Below are 21,359 nucleotides of genomic sequence, written 5' to 3'. Positions count from 1 at the left end.
TGTGCAGGTAGCAAGAGGAAGCAAACGGAGCATTAAAAAAGTGAGCCAAACGGTGCATTACAGATGGAAAAAGTTACGTGTGCAGGTTATAAAAGCGTAGAAAGTAAACAGAGGTATAGGAGGAAAAAGTGACGTGTGCAGGTAGCAAGAGGAAGCAAACGGAGCATTAAAAAAGTGAGCCAAACGGTGCATTACAGGAGGAAAAAGTTACGTGTGCAGGTTACAAAAGCGTACAAAGTAGACATAGAGGTATAATACTGCAATATATGGAGGAAGGCTCCGGGGGAACAACGGACAACGTCGGGGCGGGAGGGGGCCCCGAAGCCTGATTGCTCCCGGCTGCTAGTGTATGTATATATATATATATATATATATATATATATATATATATACACATATACATACATGCAAGTAAATTCGCCACTCGAACTGAAACAGCCCCCCCAGCTCAGGACTTCAATGACGAAAGAACAGACCCATTATTAAGTGCTTAATCAAGGTGTTTTATTTTCTCCAGCAAGCCAGCCGCCGCCATTCCGCGTTTCGCTTTCCACAAAGCTTGATCACATGACTAGTTGCTAACAGCCAATGGCGATATTTAAAGTGCAAATGCGCGGGCAATTTTCAAATTGGTACAAACAACATGGAAAAAATACTTCGTTCACATGTAGTACATTGAAATGTATGTTTGCAATACAATATTTAGTGCACAAACGACCAAAATATAAAATATATAAATAAGTATTTAAATATTTTAAAAATTCTGATATGCATCTCTGTATAAATACAAGTAAGACAATGAGTAAGGGTAATGAAATCAATCACCTACTTAATTCATATAATTTTTGGTCTCACAAATTACCTCACATCCACGAATGTGCAGTGAACAATGGAAAGAATTGGGCCCCAGTGGGCTAGGACCAATAGAAAATTGCTCTTATTTTTTAGTTTTTTTGTTACCGGCAAGTAAAGAAGTGCAAAGAATTAATCATACAAAAGTGCTGGTGCAAGTGCTAACTAAAATTTAAAAAACTGTTTTTCAAATATGTAGCTGATGGTAGTAACCCCAGATACACCTCCGGGGTTGCCCTTTTTAATTCAAAGCTCAATTAATCAATATATGAGGTAAAACCGGCACCTATATACTAGGGAAAGAATTCACCAAATACAAACAATTACATTACTGATAGTGCAAACAAGCTATAGAAATTTCCAATTTCCTGAGTCCAGAAACAACTTTGAATGGTATGAGCTGTTATGAATTTTGATTCGAGACATTACTGACTAAGGTTTACCAAGGTTAGTATACATTGTGTTTCCATGGAACCTTCAGGAACGCCCTAATAAGATGTAATATAGACGGGCTCTGAAATGTAGTAAATCAACAAGCGATTCACAAACAAGTATACAGATCCTCCGTCGCATTCAGCCCATGAGGTTGTTTGCTATCTAACTCCAAGATGTACCTGGTTTCGAGAAGGTGAAGCCTCGCATCTCGATCCCCTCCCCTCTTCATTAGCCAGATTGAATCAATTACAAAATATGACAGATGCATGGGATTAGAACTATGCTCACTTTCAAAATGCCTTGCCACAGGGTAGGCTTGGTCTTTGTTGTTTATGGCTCTAATGTGCTGGAGCACACGCTTGTGGACCAGCAGGCGGGTACTACCCACATACCTGAGTCCACAAGTGCACTCCAGCACATAGACCACATAGTCCGTTTTACAGTTCAGGCGTTTAGTAATTTCTCTAGGTATTTGTGAGAATGGGACAACGTATTTGGTCTTGTTGACGCCTTCCATTGTGTACATTTCTTAAAGCCTCTGCCTAGGGCCTTCCAAGTAGTCGAGATTTGTGGTTCCAAGGTGTTTTTGACCAATGATTTGGCCATTGATATTGATTTTCTGAATGTGAGGAGTGGTTTGTCCAACACTATTACCAATAACAGGATATATATATATATATATATATATATATATATATATATATATATATATATATATATATATAAGCTATGCTCTCTTCCAAGTAAGTAGACAGCGCGACACAACTCCGGGGAACAAGATATGGCTTTAATGATTTTTCCATGTGCAAAAGAAAGCTGTCCCTGAAACGCTCGGCATACGCGTTTCAGCCTTCAAGCGGCCTCGTCAGTGCCAGTCTCAAGGTGTCTTTGGAGTTCCTGGGGGGTCAACGCTGTTATGCTGTTCCCGAGACCACTCCCAGTCAGGTGGTTTCGTGCCCCTCCTCCACTCAGATGATATTCAGCTGTTCTGCTTACATTCTCCAGCCCGGTGCATGCTGGTCTTGGTAGTCCGTTGAGGAAACCCATTAAGTAACAGGGCAAACCTAGCACCATGTGGTACCCCAATCGCGATTGGCATTGGGTCGCAACAGCTTTCTTTTGCACATGGAAAAATCATTAAAGCCATATCTTGTTCCCCGGAGTTGTGTCGCGCTGTCTACTTACTTGGAAGAGAGCATAGCTTCTATGTTTTTACCAGCAAGCAGGCGCTGGATGGCGACGCGCCCTCTCGTTCTGGAGTCACGCGGTGAGCCTGCACCTGGAGTGTTATATATATATATATATATATATATATCTTTTAGCAAACCCTCTTCAGCCATTGGCCTGTATGAGTGCCACTTAACTGTGGTTCCATCCACAACATCGTACTGCATGGAACAATGGATGAGGCTACTTTAAGTATTGGCTCTCTTGTATTAAGAGTGACAGCATTTGTCTGATCACAACGATTTCTTGGAAAACTCGGCTTCAGCAGTTAGGGACTTCCCCTTGCTTGAATATTGATTTGTCCAAGAACTCATGGAGTTTTCAAAGAACTGAGACTCTTTGAAAAACTGTAGTCAATGCTCTAATAACATCTAGACTTGATTATGGAAATATCCTATACCTAGGGTCAAACAAATCAGTAATCCGTAGGTTACAGATGGTTCAAAATGCTGCTGTTAGACTTCTGTGCAAAGTCCCAAAAGCCACCTCCATCTCGACCTATAGACGTAAACTTCACTGGCTTAAAATTGAGAACAGAATCAAATTCAAGGCACTGAGCTACATGCACAAAATTAAAAGCGGCTGCGCTCCTCGTTATCTCCAGTCCCTGGTCAGCCCCTACCTCCCCTCACGAAACCTCCGCTCTGCCACCAAAGAGAGGTTCATTGTACCAAACTTCAAACGAGCCAGGATGGGTGGCAAGGCCTTCTCCTATCTTGGTCCCTCAATTTGGAACTCTCTACCAACAACTCTCCGCAATGAAGTGAATTATACACAGTTTCGAAAGTCTTTAAAAACTTGGCTTTTCCATAAATAACCATCGTGATTACCTGTGTTCTCCGTTTTTTTCCACCCTATGAGCCGGGAAACCCTTTTTGGGTATCTGTTGAGCACTACAAATTGAAAAAATAAATAAATAATATATTATGTCCACCTTTACGTCAAACTCGGCACCTTCAAGGTATAAATATGCCCACACTTGCCCAAACAAACTCACAGTGGTTTGGAGCAGTTCGACTATCTACTTGCCTGACGCATCTCGCTACAGCAAGGGCCGAAGGAAGCAGACTCTCCCGCAGACGCACTGAGAGAGACGCTGTCTTTTCTCTTGCAGAGAAATCCAGCTCCAGTGTTTCCAAGCTACCCTTGCGGGTTGTTGGGAAATCGAGTCCTGAGACTGACTTCCTTCATTCTAAACCAAGGTACGGAGCCGATTAGACCCTAAGAGAAATCTTGGATAGATTCTTGGCAAAAGAATACTAAACTTATGCTACACCACACTTACTTATTCCCTCGTACTTGGCTTAGGTTAGGTACATCGGGGTAGGTGTATTTTAGAAGCGCCAGTTGAGTACTTTTTTAGTCTTTATTTATTTATGTATGTATTTTATGGCTAAGAAACCATACCATGCTTTTGCAGTATTATTTTATAATACTATTCCTGCTGTACATTATACTTTACAGCCAGTATTACGATTTTAGCAGTTCATTTCTTCTGCATGAGAAAGAAGACTGTTCAATAAATACCTTTTATTGAAAACGCCCGTCTCTTTATTTCTCTGCACCTCTGATTAAATGAAGCATGCACGAATGACTGAGTAAAATATCTATCTATTGTTTCAACGACTCTGAAGATCAGTTTTATCTTGGGGAAACAAAAGTTGTCATGTTTATGCGGTTGTCAGAAACTAATCTTTTCTTGTGAATTCGAGAAAGTTTCTAGTGACCTCTGAGCTAGCTGGCACTCACAATTAAGTTTAATATATTCGATAGAGGCCGAGTAGACATAAGTCCTACGTCATATCTATCGGATATATTATTCCAATGCGCAGAGCCTATTGGGAATATAGGAACTACACTACATGGCGCCAAACATTTGGTAAGGCACTAATTTAACGCTAGATACTAGAGTAACTCAGTCGTGCTTTTCACAGAGACCCCTTTTTCCCGTAAAATACTCCAATAGACATGTGGAGTGTAAAGAATAAAATATCCGCCATGACTGAGTAGGACGAAAAATCCTATGTATTAGTTTTTGATTTTGTTCAACGTTGAAACATACAGTGTTACGAAAATATTATGCACCTTATCTTTTTTCCTTGAAACTTGCTCTGCAAGACTTTCAACAAAATGTCAGATAGCGACTCCGAGACCGGTAGACCTACAAGAACCGGTGGACGTGCAGCTGCAGACAACCCGGGTTTAGACGTTACAGGTTTCCGACAAGACGATATGGATTCATCCCGGAAAATGTACGAAAAACCATAGCTATAAAGCTTATAGAAAATGGCCTATGAACCAAGAGGTGGCAGAGTTATATTTGTCATAGAGGCACACGAATATCGGCAGACAGAGGCATTCTATTCATGGATTATCTTCCCAGAAGCAAACAACACATGTGTACCATTTCTACAAGATAGAGGAACATCTAGCGGAATACGTTCCTTTCGAGGACTTTGAAATTCCACTAACTTACCAAGAGCATCAGCTCTGGTTTAAAGGCACCCTACAACATCAAAATCACATTACCAGGCTCGGTCTACTAGGTAGCCCAGGAGCAACATGGCCGGTACTAGCCAGCTATACAGCTATACACCACATCCTGACATTGAAAGAATGACAGGTGTAGAACTGTTAACTCAGCTAAAACAATTAATTAAAATACATAGACAGTTGGTTCAATATGTCATGCGGACTCTAACAGACCAACCTGCTGTAAGAATTGCACAGCACACCCCCACATCAGGGGAACACAAATACAATTACACCAGACTATACAATCAGTCATTGGTAAATTACCCACAAAAAGGAACAAATTCCATTCTAGTTAGCTCAAAGAAATTACTCAGATCGAGGCAGCATTTCCCGATAGAATCCTGTGTTTCTCATGAGGTGTACTAACAATCTGTTTACCAATGGGGATCGCACCACACCTGGAGGACTGTGACATTTGGGGTACAGTCTTTGCTGCAATCTACAGAAAAACTCATTGTCTACCGTCTACCGTCTATGGCGGTGATACCAGACGTCCTGAAACAGATTCAAAAAGAATACGGGGCAGAGCCTGCTTTAAATCTCGGTATGAAGTTACTGAAGGGTTTCAAACAGGTCTTAGCTATAATATTAGCTAATATTAAAGGTAAAGCAGCATCCGTGGCAATCCGCCAAAAACTAAAAGAACTTGATGTAACTGAGCAACCATTTGAACTGGCCAGAATAATAGAAAAATCCTATGAGGAACTAGGTAGAGATAGTTTGGGAGGAAAACCAGTAAAGCCCGAACTGACGGAAAATCCTGAAAAAGTTTTTATTAAAAATACACTCACTACTCCTAAAAAGAAGTGGGAAAATACTAGACAGACACTTCCTAAAGAGATGCGTTCTCAATCCAGAGGTAGGTCTCCTCAAAAGGAGCCCTCTGAAAAGAGGTATAACCTCAGAAACAGGGATAATTTGAGAAAACCTGATAGATATCAAGATACTGATACACGTTCCTCTCGTACCTTTCAGACTTCCTTGCAGAAATCCAAAAGAAGAGGACGATCAGAGCACAAGGAAGAACGCATGAAGTCCAAAGACGATCAACACTTTCCAAAAAATAAGAAAACTCAATTCACCAAGAAGAAGGTAGCAAGTTTAAAAATCAAACATGCTGAGGATCTTGGGGACACAACTCAAGTACGGGGAGTGGGCTCAAAGAATGCTGGACAGCGCAGCAGAAGTTACCATAGCTCGCAAGATCCTGAAGGATCATCTGGAGACAGTGGACCTGAATGAATACATTCAGGTTGAAACTGCCGATACCAGGGTTAGTGTACCCCATAAGTTATATGAAGTAACGCACCGGATAGAGGGGGACATAACTAGAAAAATAAAAAGCACCCTTTTGGGAAAAACTATCTAAGGGTTATGACATCCTTCTGGCTGAAAAAGACTGGCCAGCTGAACTTGTCAGGGAGTGCCCACATGGCGAAGAGATCACTATGCCAACCTTACCCAATCATATTCCTATTCATAAAAGATACACTTATGCCAGAAAATGAGCTGTAGCACAGGCTCCAGCATTATATAAAAATCATGTGGGAAAGGATGAGGACTCTCCTCACTAAAAGATCCAGTAAAAAAAAAAATCAACCTACTGCTCAGAGGCAGTATCCAGTTAAGCAAGAAGCTAAAAAACAGGTCAGGGAGATCCTAGATCAACTAGAATACCAAGGAGTGATTGAAAAATGCACCTCGTCCATGAACAATCCTTTGTTTTCTGTCTCCAAACTAGACAATACATATTGTCTAGTTTGGACTACAGACATTTAAATTCTTGTTGCAAAACTTTTGCAGTACAAAATGCACACAGTGCAGCACTGATGAATAACATTGTGCGCAAAAAATATAAAACATTTGATATTTCAAACGGTTTCTTCTGTCAAAATATCGCACCAGAAAAAGTTCTGACTGCAGTAGCAAAAGAGAAAGCCCTTTCGCAGGGAAAACGCTTAAATGTCGTAACTCCTGTGCCTGCCTTAGAGGCAGTCACAAAAGCGAGCATTCCGAATGCAAAAGCTTTACATCTAAGATGGATACAATGGGTTAATTCTCTTGCTGCAACAGACGTTGAATATGTTTTTGACCCCTACTTGAAAATTCAAGAATTTCTACAATACGAACAAGAATGTCCTCTGCCCACTGAGATTCTGCCTCTAGAACATTATGGATGTATGATTTATACCGACTGATCAGCGCAACCGGCAATTGGGGGAAAACAAGTTTATAGTGCAGCGTGTGCGATTGTCAAAGGTCGCTGGCGCGATGGTAAATTCAGACCTATGGTCACAAAAACTCAATCTCTTGGAGACTGTACAGGTCAGCGAGCTGAACTACAGGCTTTCAAGATGGCGCTTGAAAATACTGATTGCGAATTCGTATTACTGCGTTCAATCTTACAATGTAGACTTGCAGAATTGGGTTCAAAACGGTTTCAAAGACGCAAAAGGTGGCACAATCAAGCATAAGTTGCTTTGGGAATAAGTAGTTCTATTACAGAAAGAACTACAAAAGGTTCACGTGATCCATACACTGAGTCATCAGCGTGATGGCGTTCACGTTGCAGAGAATTCATTGGCTGATGAAGCCACGAAGGCAGCTGTGCAAACGGCTTCCGTAGTTGCAATCACTCGTTCAAACACAAAAATAGACAGCGAAATATTGCAAGATGTCACTGCTTCAATGAAAGACAGTGGTAAACACTTCCAAAAGGCTTTCCACTCAAGTACTCATGTATAACTGATGCAAATAGTGTTACTTTTGCTCGAATCCCTGGAGTGGGGGATAGGGTAATTCCAAACATGGAATACAGATTAGGACTGATCTTAGCAGCACATGAAGGGCTTGCCTCTGCACACCCAGGTGTTTCTGCCACAGTGTCGTTATTAAAGCAAATGTACTGGTGGCCGCGCATGAGGAAACGCACCCGAAACTATGTTTTGGAATGTGAAATCTGCCAGAAAATGAAAGTTTCAACAGTGAAACGACCGGCGCAGACGCCCCTTTTAATTTCAGATAAACCACTTGCATGTGTTTATCTAGAACACTGTGGTCGCTTACAACGGGATGGCAACTATAAATATATCATGGTCGCAGTGGATTCATGCTCAAGATTCATTTGGATGTGGCCTCAGCGCTCAGCTGACGCCCGAACTGTTATAAGAGATTTGCGAGTCTTTATCGGCACATATGCAATAGGCAAGCTACATTCTGACCGGGGTCCTGTGTTTAGCTCTCGAGCTTACAAGGAGGCCATGGCCAGCTTGGGCGTTGCATTGCGGTACTCTAGTCCATTCCATCCTGGGGGAAATTAGTTTGTGGAAAGAATAAACTGTGACATAAAGCAATCTATAACACCATCTCCTCCACCAGGAAATCCGCGCACAGCCTAACTCTCTCCATCACACCATCCCAACTCTTTCCAGGCAGAGCCACCATCACTATTTACAATAACGGGATTATCCTATCTCAATCCACAGACAGGAACCTGGAACTACTAGACAACTTGTTCCCCACTTTCAAAGAGCACCTCTCCAATTTGCGGACTAACACTCATATCTCCTCCAGTCCCACCAATCATGACCTCACAGCTCCCACCACCCACAACTCTTCTAACCTACTTCAGCGCCAGTTAACTACTACATGCTCCTCAATCAGGGACAACCCTACCACCCCTGACCTCCCATCTCCCACCCACAACCCCTCTCTCCCAGCTCAACACCAAGCAGCTGCCACACACGCCTCAACCACAGACACAGATCGCTCCCCGTCACACACCACGCACACCCCCACCCCTTCTACCAACCCTCGGACCTCCACACATATCATCAACGATCCTCTCACACCTACAGCTGGCACTCACACTCCGCCCACCCCTGACAGCACAGCTCCCACCCACAACACACCTAACCTAGTCCAGCACCAGAACAACACGCATATCGACAAATCCCCCCCTTTATCCCCCCCCCATTCTCAGTCCCCATTATCCTCTAACCACCTATGTAGAACACACCCCCTCTCTTAATTTAACTCCCCCTCCCCACAACAGGACCATCTCCAATCCCATTTCCCCTCCTACTCTCAGCCCCCACTACCCTTCCTGCACCCCCACCACTACTATCAGTATCCCATTCTACACCTCGACCCCCCCGCCTACCATCAATGCCAATGCCCTCACTCATACCACCAACCTCCTCCCTACCTCATCCACACCCCTACCGCCCAAAACTTCTCTCCTCCCAAACACCATCCCTTACGCTAACACAACGCAGCCCGGCTCGAACACCAACCCACTCTCCCACCTGCACGCGAACTCCCTGATCAGTCATTCACCTCTGACTGCCACCCCCACCTCCACCACCTACCCCTCGATGGACAGCATCATGGCCACCCTCATGCAGATCAAAGAAGAACTGCACATCATCAAAGAAATACTCTCCACACATCCCAAACACCCTTCACCCACCTCCACCTCCCCTCCCAAAGTGTCCCCCACCCCTCCGGCTGACTCCCTCACACAACACGCCCTACATCGGGCGCCAATCACTGCTCATAGTCGCAGCAACTGCCCTCGTCCCCCCCCCCCGTCGCCCCTGCAACCCCTCACATAACTACACCTCCCCGCCCAACTTGTCCTCCGCCCTTCCGATTAACTCTTTCGCTCAACTCTCCCCCAACCGGACCTCAATCCCAGCTCGCAATCGGAACAACCGCCCTCGTCGCACCCACAACCCTACTTCTGACCTCGACACACTCACCATTCTCCGCTCCTATGACCCAGCCCCCCAAAATCACACATCCACCCCACACCTCACCATTCCCACGATACACTCAAATCCCCTTAGACCCCCCACACTAAACAGCAGATCCTCCATCCCCAATAACCTTAGAAAAATCCCTCTCTCTCTAGAACCACCTACCACCCTCAACACACCCAGTCTCAAATGCACTCTCCTCAACTGCAGATCGGCCTCGAAACATTCCCCCGCCATTGCTGAGCTCCTATTGTCGCTGGACCTTGACCTAACCATCCTGACTGAAACCTGGCTAACTGAATCCTCGACACCTATAATGGACATTCTAGTTCCTCCAAACTATCACATTATCAGGCTCGACAGATCAGGCAAAATTGGTGGTGGAATCGCATGTATCTACAGGAACAACCTCTCTGTTCTGAAAGTCAATTCCACCACCCTACCATCCCCAACATCCTGGGAATACATCTGCCTTGACATTATCAGTGAGGGCAAACCGATTTGCTCTCTTCACAGCATCTACCACCCACCCAGGGACAACTTCACCTTTTCCCAACAAATCATGGATATGATCTCAACCAATTCCGGACGGCAGATCACCCAAATATACCTTGGTGACTTCAACCTCCACTGGAACGACCGCAATGACGCGGTAGTAAATAGTCTTAAAAAGTACCTCGATGCCCTTAACCTTACCCAAATATGCAACAGCCCGACCCAGGAGAAAGGTTCTATCCTTGACCTGATCATCTCCAAAGAGGAATCTATCCAACTCGAGTCCATCCAACCCTGTGACTGGTCAGATCATCATATTATCACATTCTTCATCAATGAAAAAGTTAACCCGGCTCAATTCTCCAAGCCCAAAGTCTGGAAAAGAGACATGAAGAAACTCAACCCAAACTCCCTACCCCCTAACAGTTGCAATCTCCTACTTCCACCGACAGGCGATACGGACGTTCAAACCTTGACTGACCACTATCTCAACGCTATGACCACGATAATTAATGAGGTTGCACCTATGCAGCTAAAAAGAGTCTCTACAAAAAGCTCCAATCCATGGTACGACGGGAGTCTCAATGAGGATAGACAAGACATGCGAATGGCAGAGCGCACCTGGAGATCAGCTCCCTCTGCAATGTACCTAGAAGATCTGAAGAAAAAGAGAAACGCCTACTTCAGGAAAATAAAACGCTCAAAATCAGACTTCTTCAGCCTCCAGCTCGACCAAGCGAAAAACCGCCCGAGAAAACTGTTTGAGCTAATCAGATCACAATCCAAGGATCAACCCCAACCACTCAACACGGTGCGTGAGGCTCCCTCCTGTGAAGACTTCGCTGCTTTCTTCATCCAAAAAACTGACAACATAAAGAGCGATCTCCTCATTGACGCAAGCCTCTACTCCAAACCCCAGGGCCTAGCACCAATTGAACCAAAAAACAATGCTACATGGTCAACTTTTGGCACATACTCGGAAGAAGAAATTGGCAAACTGCTCAGCACCCTGAAACCATCCAATCACCTCACAGACCCCCTTCCTGCTACCGCAGTAAAAGACTTTACCCCTTTGCTTCTCCCTCTCTGGACCAAAATTATCAACAGCTCTCTCCAACAAGGAAGCATACCTGACTCCCTCAAAGTTGGTCAAGTCACACCTCTACTAAAGAAACCTACAGCCGACCCCTCTGATCTCAACAATAACCGGCCCATTACCAATATTCCCACTCTCGCCAAACTGCTGGAAAAATGCGCACAACTACAATTGACTAAACACATTGAACAATTTGATCTCCTCAACCCTCACCAGTCAGGCTTCCGAGCAGGACACAGTACAGAAACTGCTATGACTCACATAATTGCCGACGCACTTCAAATGCTGGACCAAAACGACACCTGCCTCCTCATCCTTCTGGATCTCTCCTCAGCATTCGACACCGTTAAACATGAGAATTTACTAGATCTACTAAAGACAAGAATGGGTTTATCTGGAACTGTTCTCAAGTGGTTCACTTCCTTTCTTAACAACAGGACGCAGAAATTCAAGAGCAACAACCTGATGTCCTCGCCAATACCTGTAACGCTAGGCGTCCCACAAGGATCCTCTCTATCCCCAACTTTGTTCAACCTAGTCATGGAACCTCTCACCACCCTGCTACAAGCATCCAATGTACACTTTCACATGTACGCCGATGACACTCAACTTTATCTCAAATTACAATCCCCCAAAGACATCTTGCTCCTGAACTCAACGATCAGAGACACCCAATCCTGGCTTGCCGACAATCATCTCAAACTCAATGCCCTGAAAACAGAGTTCCTTCTGATCTCACCACCAGCGAAGATCTCCACCACGCAAATTTGGCTTAAACACCTAACTGCACTCAATGTACAACCCACCATCGTGGACTCAGCAAAATCTTTAGGCATAACACTCGACTCTAATCTCAACATGCAGCAACATATCAGCAAGGCAACAAAGGGAGCGAACTTCCAGATCAATACCCTGAGGAAACTTAAACCCTTCCTCCCAGCCAAAGACTTCCAAACTGCAGTGCAAGCTCTAGTCATCCCTCGAATTGAATACGGCAGTACCGCCCTCTGCGGACTCCCCCTAACTACAACCGCACCACTGAGAGCTTCTCTAAACGCTGCAGCGAGACTCATCACGGGGTCAAAAAAGCACTCCCATATTATCCCTGACTTGAAATCCCTGAACTGGCTGCCTTTTGAAGCCAGAATACATCTGAAAATCGCCTGCATGACACACAAGGCGGTACACCTAAACTCACCCTGCTACCTCGCTCAGAAACTGACAATCTCGGGCAGAGCGAGAAACACTAGAGGCACAAACAATCTTCTGCTGAAACCTCGAAGATTCCGGAAGGAAAAAACATATAAGCGCTCCTTCTCAGGAATGGCGCCTAGGATCTGGAACTCACTCCCTCCCGAAACCAGGCTCATCTCCTCCACTACACTCTTTAAAAAAGAAGTAAAAGCTATCCTCATGGCTAAATACACTTGAACTATTATCTCGAACTCTCTTAATACGCTGCTACAATCTGTACTACATGTCTGACCCCTCTGCTTATTTGTATGAGTTGTCTTATTATTCACATGACTGGCTTTGCAGCCACCTATTTGTACTGTTTGATTTATTGATTTGTATGTCTGACTTTGCTCCCTCATGTACCCCTCTATGTAAAGCGCTCTGATATCTGCAAAGATCTTGTCCGCGCTATATAAAACTCTCTAAATAAATAAAATAATAAATATTAGGCTCGGGTGACGGGTGGGTCAAACATCTAATAAGTGTCCAACGTAGTCTTAACAACCTGCCAAGAAATTTTCTGGGTGGAATCACTCAATATGAAATCCTTTTCGGTACTAGAATGATGGTCGAATACCTCGATCGTCATACTTCAGTAGTGGAACAAAAACACTTTGATATCAAAGACCGTTTGGCTGTTTTATAGGACTTAAATGAAACAAGAAGAAGTCTAAGCAACATCATACAGAAGCCAACGACCACTGAAGAAAAGCCACCTGTCCCAGCAAGACCTGTCTGGATTCCAAAAATTGGGGATCTGGTCGGAGATCAAATAGCGGATAAAAAGGAATTTGGGCCTTCTTGCAGAAAACCAGTACCTGTATAAGCAGTCCACGGATAAAGAACAGTGTTACTGACGCCCCTTGCTGGAAGAAAGGAGAACCGGTCCGTATCAATTGACCTGGTAAAACCACACCATGTGGCCGATAATAAGTAGTAGGCCCAGTGGACTCCAAACATGTAGCAGACGACCAAATCTTGCTACTATCCAAGAGGTTCAAACAAAGACTTATCACCTTTGAAGAATCTGCAGTAAGAAAAGAAGGACTATGCAACAAAGCCATGGAACTTGTGCCTCTTGAGACCCAAATAACAGTTTGTCAAGAAACTCCTGTCTACAATGATGTAGCATCTGACTATACTAATATATCAAGGGAACATGCAGCTCCAGCGATTTCAAATAATCCGGATGTGATACCAACAATTGACAGAACTGCTTCTGGCTATTTCATCAACTTTGATACGTTTTCTGAGGATCCCAGTGAGCCCAAAACAAGGCCAGCAAATAAAACTTTCAAGGAACAAGTAACAGAACTTTTTCACCAGCTTGCAAATACACATCTGGTTTCACCATGGATTGAATTTTGGATTTTGTTAGGTGTACTTTTTCTCCTACTATGGCTCATTCTTGTTTTAAGTTTGGGAAAGCGGATAGATGGGAAATATAGTAAAATGGACACAGCAAGTAAGAACATCAACTTGCTCCTCAAGCCCCACAAATCATCTCATTGTGAACAAAGAGACCTGTCATCAGTAAACATCACAGCCGTTCCTCTACCTGGTGGTATAGCATGTGACACAACTGACTATGACATTTATGGTCCTGTCGGGCTGCTGAAGATTCCACACCAATTTAAGGTTTCCTTGAGTGATTTTGTTTCACCCAGTACATTTTCTGATGATTGGGACTTTGAGACTGTTAATAACATGATGGCAGACTTAGAAATGTCAGCAAAATTTGCAAACCATGAATACTTCCAAGGTTCATCAGATTATGAACAAATGTATTGTTTTAACCATTTTGGTCACCGTTATTTGCACAAATCTGCAAACCCTAGAAATGTTTTAACTTATAATCAATGGGAACATTGTCCAACGCCACCAAAGGGTAGCTCAAAAACATTTTATGAAAAATGTTCATACTTCTCAGGTTTTAATATCACAAATCCATTAACATTTTACTTCAAAAATGTTAATAAGACAGGCATGAAAAGTATGTTGACTAATACTAAGCAAATTTATTCTGCAACCTTTTATGCTCAATTGTCCACATTAGGTTTTGACTTTTGGAAAGACAACATTGAGACAAAAACTGTCTGGGGCACAAAAGACTGGAAGGTGCAAGGGTTAGAAGCCTTATTTGGAGCATGCATCATCCCAGAACAAATTCTGTTTTTAAATGAAACTGTTCAACAGACATCTTGTCTTGGCCTGGCTAAGATAAAAGACTTAAACAAACCGTCCATACCGAAGCCCACACCTGATAGTAATAGAACTACAGATGAGCAGGTAGACGTAAAATATATTTTACATCAGAACAGAACTAACCCTGACTGGAAAAAATTGTTAATCTGGCCCACAGACACGAATAACTGTCACGATAGATTCCTGAACAAGACACAAGGGTTTACATTAACTAGGCCAGATCCAAGATATATCCAGAGACAACATCCAGGGATAATAACAACTTGCAGTGTAGGAAAACTGTGCCTAAGTGCCTACAAAAATCCGCACTCCCAGATATAAAACAACACTTAACTTTACTTAAAGATGGCATTGATTTGAGATAATTCTTACTAGGACTTCGCAAACAACGTCATAAACGTTTCATATATGCCGGTATTTACGCTGCTTGTAATGAAGCATGGAAAGTCACGCAAATGGAAACTGCAGAACGAATACGAGAAATTGATCGAATTAATTTAGAGAAAGCTCTCTCTGTGGTTGACAATGGGTTAATAACTCTGTCATCCAGAATGTATTCTTTGGACAGCATTGTATCCTCTGCCATAGACATAATGGTACAAGACTTGCTCATGTTACAACATGGACAGTGTTAATTGCGTTCTATAATGCTGCTAGGATGGACGTTACAAAACCTTCGTTCAGGCTATGTGCCTTTGTGTCTAATCAACACCACGTCATTGTTTACTGGATTTAACCTTACAGATAAACAAATCTCTTTGGCACGAAGGGGAGCAGACTATACGGTGCTGAACATAGAAAAACTGGAAAGATTACCATTAACGGTTTCTGAGAAACCAGACGTTGAATGGATAATACATGGCACCATCAGGATACCAGTGACTATTTTCCAGTTTCAGTATTGCTTAAAACACATACAAGCAGACCTGGATGAAAAGTTGGGTAAAGAATACATAAAGTCGACCTGGGATTTACCATACACACACAAATGTTGGAGTGGGGTAAAGGAGGTATTTCTTAGTGGTGAAAATTGCAAAACCACATTGAGCGGTACACTTCTATGTAAGGGCATTAATTTACATGGAGCCTGTGATGGTTCCTCAAACAACTTATCGTGCCACCTGCAGGGTTCCCTGGCAGCAGTGATAGAGCCAATTTTTAGGCAGCTTTCCAATGGGAGCTACATAATGTTGAATGATCACAGCTGTTGTGGAATGATGCCAGGAATAGCCTATCTCGTTAGTGTGTCAACCAGGGTCACTTGCTGTATGCAAGTATTGTTTCCTAAAAGTAAGACAGATGGGGAGTCGCCCTATGGCCTTCACTGAACATCTCTTCTATACGAATTGATACTGTAAGCAGAATGAAAGCCATTCTTTTACAAAAAACTGTGCCATTGACCTCGTCCAGAGAGATGTATGATCTGCAAGTTGCAAGGTCCTCTGCAGATATACATGCCTTATTATCAACAAACTGCCCCATACATTTCACAGAAATGTTAGGTCGTATCTTACACATGTCTGATACCAGTGGTATAGTACATGCATTTAAGACTATTTTTTCGAGACTGTTAGCACCCTTTGAAGCAGTCCTGTGTATTTTTCCAAACTTTGTGCACTCTGTGTTCGGCGGCCTGCCTCTCATTTTGGGACTCATAGCAGGGATACTATTTTTGTTCCTTCTGCTCCGATATGGCAAGTCCAGTCACGAGCGATACCCATATTACCATGGAGAACACTCTACTGGCAATGCAGTATCGTGAACGCATAACACAGATTCTTGGCTTGGCTCGTTTGAGAGATCTGAATACCACGTGGTTCCTATCGTTCAGACCAATCTGGCAAGATTGCATCTTACCTATTCTACGATGCCTGCTTTGTGGAGAGGAATGCGAGTTGGATATCTGTCTAACACTTCCATCAGCACTGCCAACGGATGTTGACGCTTTGCTTGGTTCGGTAACGGCTCATGCATTGTGTTTCCCCCAACGGCTACCAATTCTGATGACGGCATTCATGGAGGTCTCACCGGAAATTCCAGCTGAGGGTGAGATACGTGGACCAACGGGTACACAGGTACCATCTACTGCGAATATTGCTAATGCGACTGACGCTGACGGCGATGCTTCTTATCTGTGTACGATTGATCTACTTAATGAAGTGGTTCAACTTTCTCCTACTGTGGTAGACTATTTCTTTGCCAGCCTAGAAGGTTTAATGTTTTCTCCTGACATCAAGAATAACTTTTGAAAAATTAGCACACAGCGTTCCATCAACTTTGAATTTGACCTTCATTTTTCAAAACAAAAAACTCATAACTTTGGAACTCTATTTTTCTACGATTTGATTTGACTTTTTTCCAAAAATGAACTTTGGCACAAAGTAATCTGCTTAAAGTAGAACTATTCTTAGAGAACAAGAATTATTTGAATACTTCCTAGAAACGATATTTACCTTATCCACAAACAAAACAGCTTACATATTCTGCTATGGGATGGTCTTGACCGTTTTCTTCTGTATTTAGAGCCATTTCATAAATATAATTTTTTTATGATTCATTCAGTTAGCATTGCCAATATCATATTTTATGCTTACAATGAAATCATTGCTTTTATATGCCTACAGTATTATTGCTCATTTTCGTGTGCAACCATTTAAAATGCATTTTTATGTATTTTTGGGTGGGATTGTAAACACATGCTTTAGATATGTTTTAGTGCTTAAATTTAGTAATGTTGAACATAATAAAGTGGAGTGGGTGTTGTATAGCATTTTAGGACCCTAGTGTAATTTTCCCGATTCATGCCTTTATGGAGGAATAAATCACCATGTCCTTATATAGGCATAGGAATCATTACCATATTTAGACATAGCTCATGCAGTACAAATACGGCATGGCTACTTCCACTAGTTCCGAAAATTCACAACGATTTCTTGGAAAACTCTGCTTCAGCAGTTAGGGACTTCCCCTTGCTTGAATATTGATTTGTCCAAGAACTCATGGAGTTTTCAAAGAACTGAGACTCTTTGATGACGTTATTATGTCCACCTTTACGTCAAACTCTGCACCTTCAAGGTATAAATATGCCCACACTTGCCATAGCAAACACGGTGGTTTGGAGCAGTTTGACTACCTACTTGCCCGACGCATCTCGCTACAGCAAGGGCCGAAGGAAGCCGACCCTCCAGCAGACGCATTGAGAGAGACGCTGTCTTTTCTCTTGCCGAGAAATCCAGCTCCAGTGTTTCCAAGCTACTCTTGCGAGTTGTTGGGAAATCGAGTCCTGAGACTGACCTCCTTCATTCTAAACCAAGGTACGGAGCTGATTAGACCCGAAGAGAAATCTTGGATGGATTCTTGGCAAAAGAATACTAAACTTATGCTACACCACACTTACTTCTTCCCTCGTACTAGACTTAGGTTAGGTACATCGGGGTAGGTGTATTTTAGAAGCACCAGTTGAGTACTTTTTTAGTCTTTATTTATTTATGTATGAATTTTATGGCTTAGAAACCATACCATGCTTTTACAGTATTATTTTATAATACTCTTCCGGCTGTACGCATTATACTTTACAGCCAGTATTACGATTGTAGCAGTTCATTTCTTCTGCATGAGAAAGAAGACTGTTCAATAAATACCTTTTATTGAAAACGCCTGTCTCTCTATTTCTCTGCACCTCTGATGAAACGAAGCATGCAGGAATGACTGAGTAAAATATCAATCTATTGTTTCCACGACTCTGAAGATCATTTTTATCTTGGGAAAACCAAAGTTGTCATGTTTATGCGTTGTCAGAAACGAATCCCTTCTTGTGAATTCGAGAAAGTTTCTAGTGGCCTCTGAGCTAGCTGGCACTCACAATTAACTTTAATATATTTGATAGAGATCTAGTCGACATAAGTCCTACGTCACATCTATAGGATATATTTTTCCAATGCGCAGAGCCTATTGGGAATATAGGAATGACACTACACTATTTTTTGTTATTTCGAGCAAACTACAACACCCAAGACAGTGCTAATGGGCCACTTACTTGCTGCTCTTTTCATTTTTAGCGCACAGCTACTGCCTCTAATCCAGGAGACTAACATAAATGGTATTACCCATAGTGTATCATTGTTTCACCATTCCACGATAGACATGCTGGAGTTTTAAATCATCAAGGCTCAAAACATCCACTCGCTATGGTGAGCCAGATTTAATCAGGACTAGCTATTTTCAGGGCCTACTCGCCCGTTCGGGCAAGCTGACAGGTGTTCTGCTTGCTCACAAAGTGAATAAACAATAAAGATGCCTTTAAATCTTGTTATCTTGTCGCATTTGCTGACTTTAGGAGACAGAGATCAAAATTCAGTTTGTCTTGCTACTGCATGGGATAACACAGTTTGAGACCACGGGTCAAGTACATTACAGTTAGGTCGAGTAGTTTATTCAAGTTACTAAATTTTTATGATTTTTCGAGTCCTGATCAGTGATACAATGTATACAATACCCATGTAAAACAGCCACTCCCATCTATGTCTAATTTTGCAAGCATATGCCCTACATATTTAACAGCAGCTTTCTTTCATTTTTTAACTTTATCTTGTAATTTATCTTGCATATGTTGCTGAGTTTGTGTTTGACTAGGCAAATACAAGAAAGAGTTGGTGAATGGATACATGGGTATAAGACAAGGACAAGGGAAATGTATAAACCCATCAATGACCAAAGAGACACTTTCATTTACAAGCCAAGCCTGTGGCACTATAGATGTTTGGTAACGGATATTACTTCAGTGTTAAGCACAGCTTTGACAGCCAATGACAACCTAAATCCCTAAAGTTTTTTTAAAGTATCAAGGTATCGGTAGGGATACTAGGAGATGAGGTTATTTCACGCATGTGGTCCTGCATACCACCACATGATACAGTCGTGACACAAGTAGTAACAGCATCCTTGCAGTGACACAGCACCTCGAATGTTTTGGAAAACAGTCTTCTAATGTAAGCCAACGGAATCCTAGTTTAATGCGTTCCATATCTTGGTGGATTTAATAGCAAATTTCATAAGCATCACGATCGACATTAAAAAAAAAAAATAGTAAGGGTATATGTAGCCCATATCAATCTGCGCGGTGGACGTGTGTATAGAGAGCGCATATGGTCTGTATAACTTGCATTTGAAGTTTCCCGTTGTGTCAGTTTGTGGTCTGTGAAAGCCACGAGACATTGTCAAAGAGGTCGCTCTGGCATCTTTAGTGCCGTAACTGCCATTGCTGGCTGCACAATGTCTTCGGCTTTTTTGTGAGATGCCTCTACCGGAGGCGCCTTTCCAGGAGTGAGTGGGCATTATGGAGGTACGTGAAATACCCGTTCAACGGTTGCAGGATCGGCATATATAATATGTGTTCAGAAATTGTAGAGGCTAAAGGAGATGCAGGGTAGGTCCGGAGTGACTGGGTATGTGCAGGTATCGCTTAAAGGGATGCTGCCCGTGCTGCTGGTTGATCGTAAATAAGCGCACTTGCTGCTGCTTACCTGTCCTCTGACACACTGATAACACCGTCCTCCTTGGGAACTGTTACTGCCATATTCACCAGCTCCTGGGAGCCCTCCACTTTACTGAGCAGTATCGGTTTACGGGTCAACGGCTTAGGATGGATCTCGGCCGCCATGCTGAGCACTACTGCCCGCCCACTGCTCTCACATCCTACTGCTACCAGGAACCAAAACACAGACAGTAGCAGCTGGAGGCGGAGTCGTCGCAAGCCTGTCAGATAAGTGGGCGGGGCCGCATTACTTCCGGGAACAAGTCTGCCATTTCCAGACTGGTAGTACTCGCACTATTTGCATGCTGCGCTGATTTGTCGGCAGCGGCCACGTTAGGGTCAGGCAGACAGGCGGTGTTTTTCGGATTCTTCACGTTCAATACAGGTTAGAATACTCATTTTTGGGTACCGTGTCTGACGTCACTCGCTTGCAAATACGAAGTTGTTATACATAAACAGAATGCTAATTTGCTAAACATGTGCTTCAAAATAATACTGCTTTAAAAAATATCCACTTATTCAACGACGACCAGTACTGAATTGTACTCTGTATTGTAATTGCATTTATATAGCGCTTACTACCCCTTGCAAGTCGGATGTTGAGGTACCTATTACATACATGCCAACATTTTACAACAGGTAAGTGGAAGATTTAAAAAAAAACTTGAGAAGTGTAATGTTGCCGCCAATAACCACAGTTAGTTAACAAGGTGTACTGGAACTGTTCTTTATTAACAGGAACTAAGTTTCACTCGAGGAGCGCCGGCCGGCGCTGCCGTCTTCATTCAATACTCGGCGCGCAATGTCCGGATACGCGCGCATCCCGCCAACATGGCCGCTGCACGTCACGTACAACGTGACGTGCATAAACTAGAACACACACTACATATCTCCCCCTTTTACTGAACCTTAAGCAGACACTTATAAGTCATTGTCTAATTCAAAGTCTCGGAATCTGGAGGGCCTTACCACCTGCCTTCCGCTC

The 21,359-nt window shown here is 43.0% G+C and overlaps 1 protein-coding gene across 1 annotated transcript in view; it reads right to left on the bottom strand.

The window, feature by feature from the left end:
• Positions 1 to 20,552, bottom strand: part of WDFY2 (WD repeat and FYVE domain containing 2) — a 538,880-nt gene extending 518,328 nt beyond the window's left edge. The window contains exon 1 of the mRNA XM_086935032.1: positions 20,364 to 20,552. Coding sequence (XP_086791158.1) covers positions 20,364 to 20,500 — 137 coding nt within the window. The 5' untranslated portion in view covers positions 20,501 to 20,552. The remainder of the gene's footprint in view (positions 1 to 20,363) is intronic.
• Between the last annotated feature and the right edge of the window lie 807 nt (positions 20,553 to 21,359).

Source organism: Lissotriton vulgaris, chromosome 8, assembly GCF_964263255.1.
Source record: "Lissotriton vulgaris chromosome 8, aLisVul1.2, whole genome shotgun sequence".
In the NCBI taxonomy this organism is placed as follows: Eukaryota; Metazoa; Chordata; class Amphibia; order Caudata; family Salamandridae; genus Lissotriton; species Lissotriton vulgaris.
The sequence above is the reverse complement of the archived record's forward strand: the minus strand, read 5'-3'. Positions and strand labels throughout refer to the sequence as shown.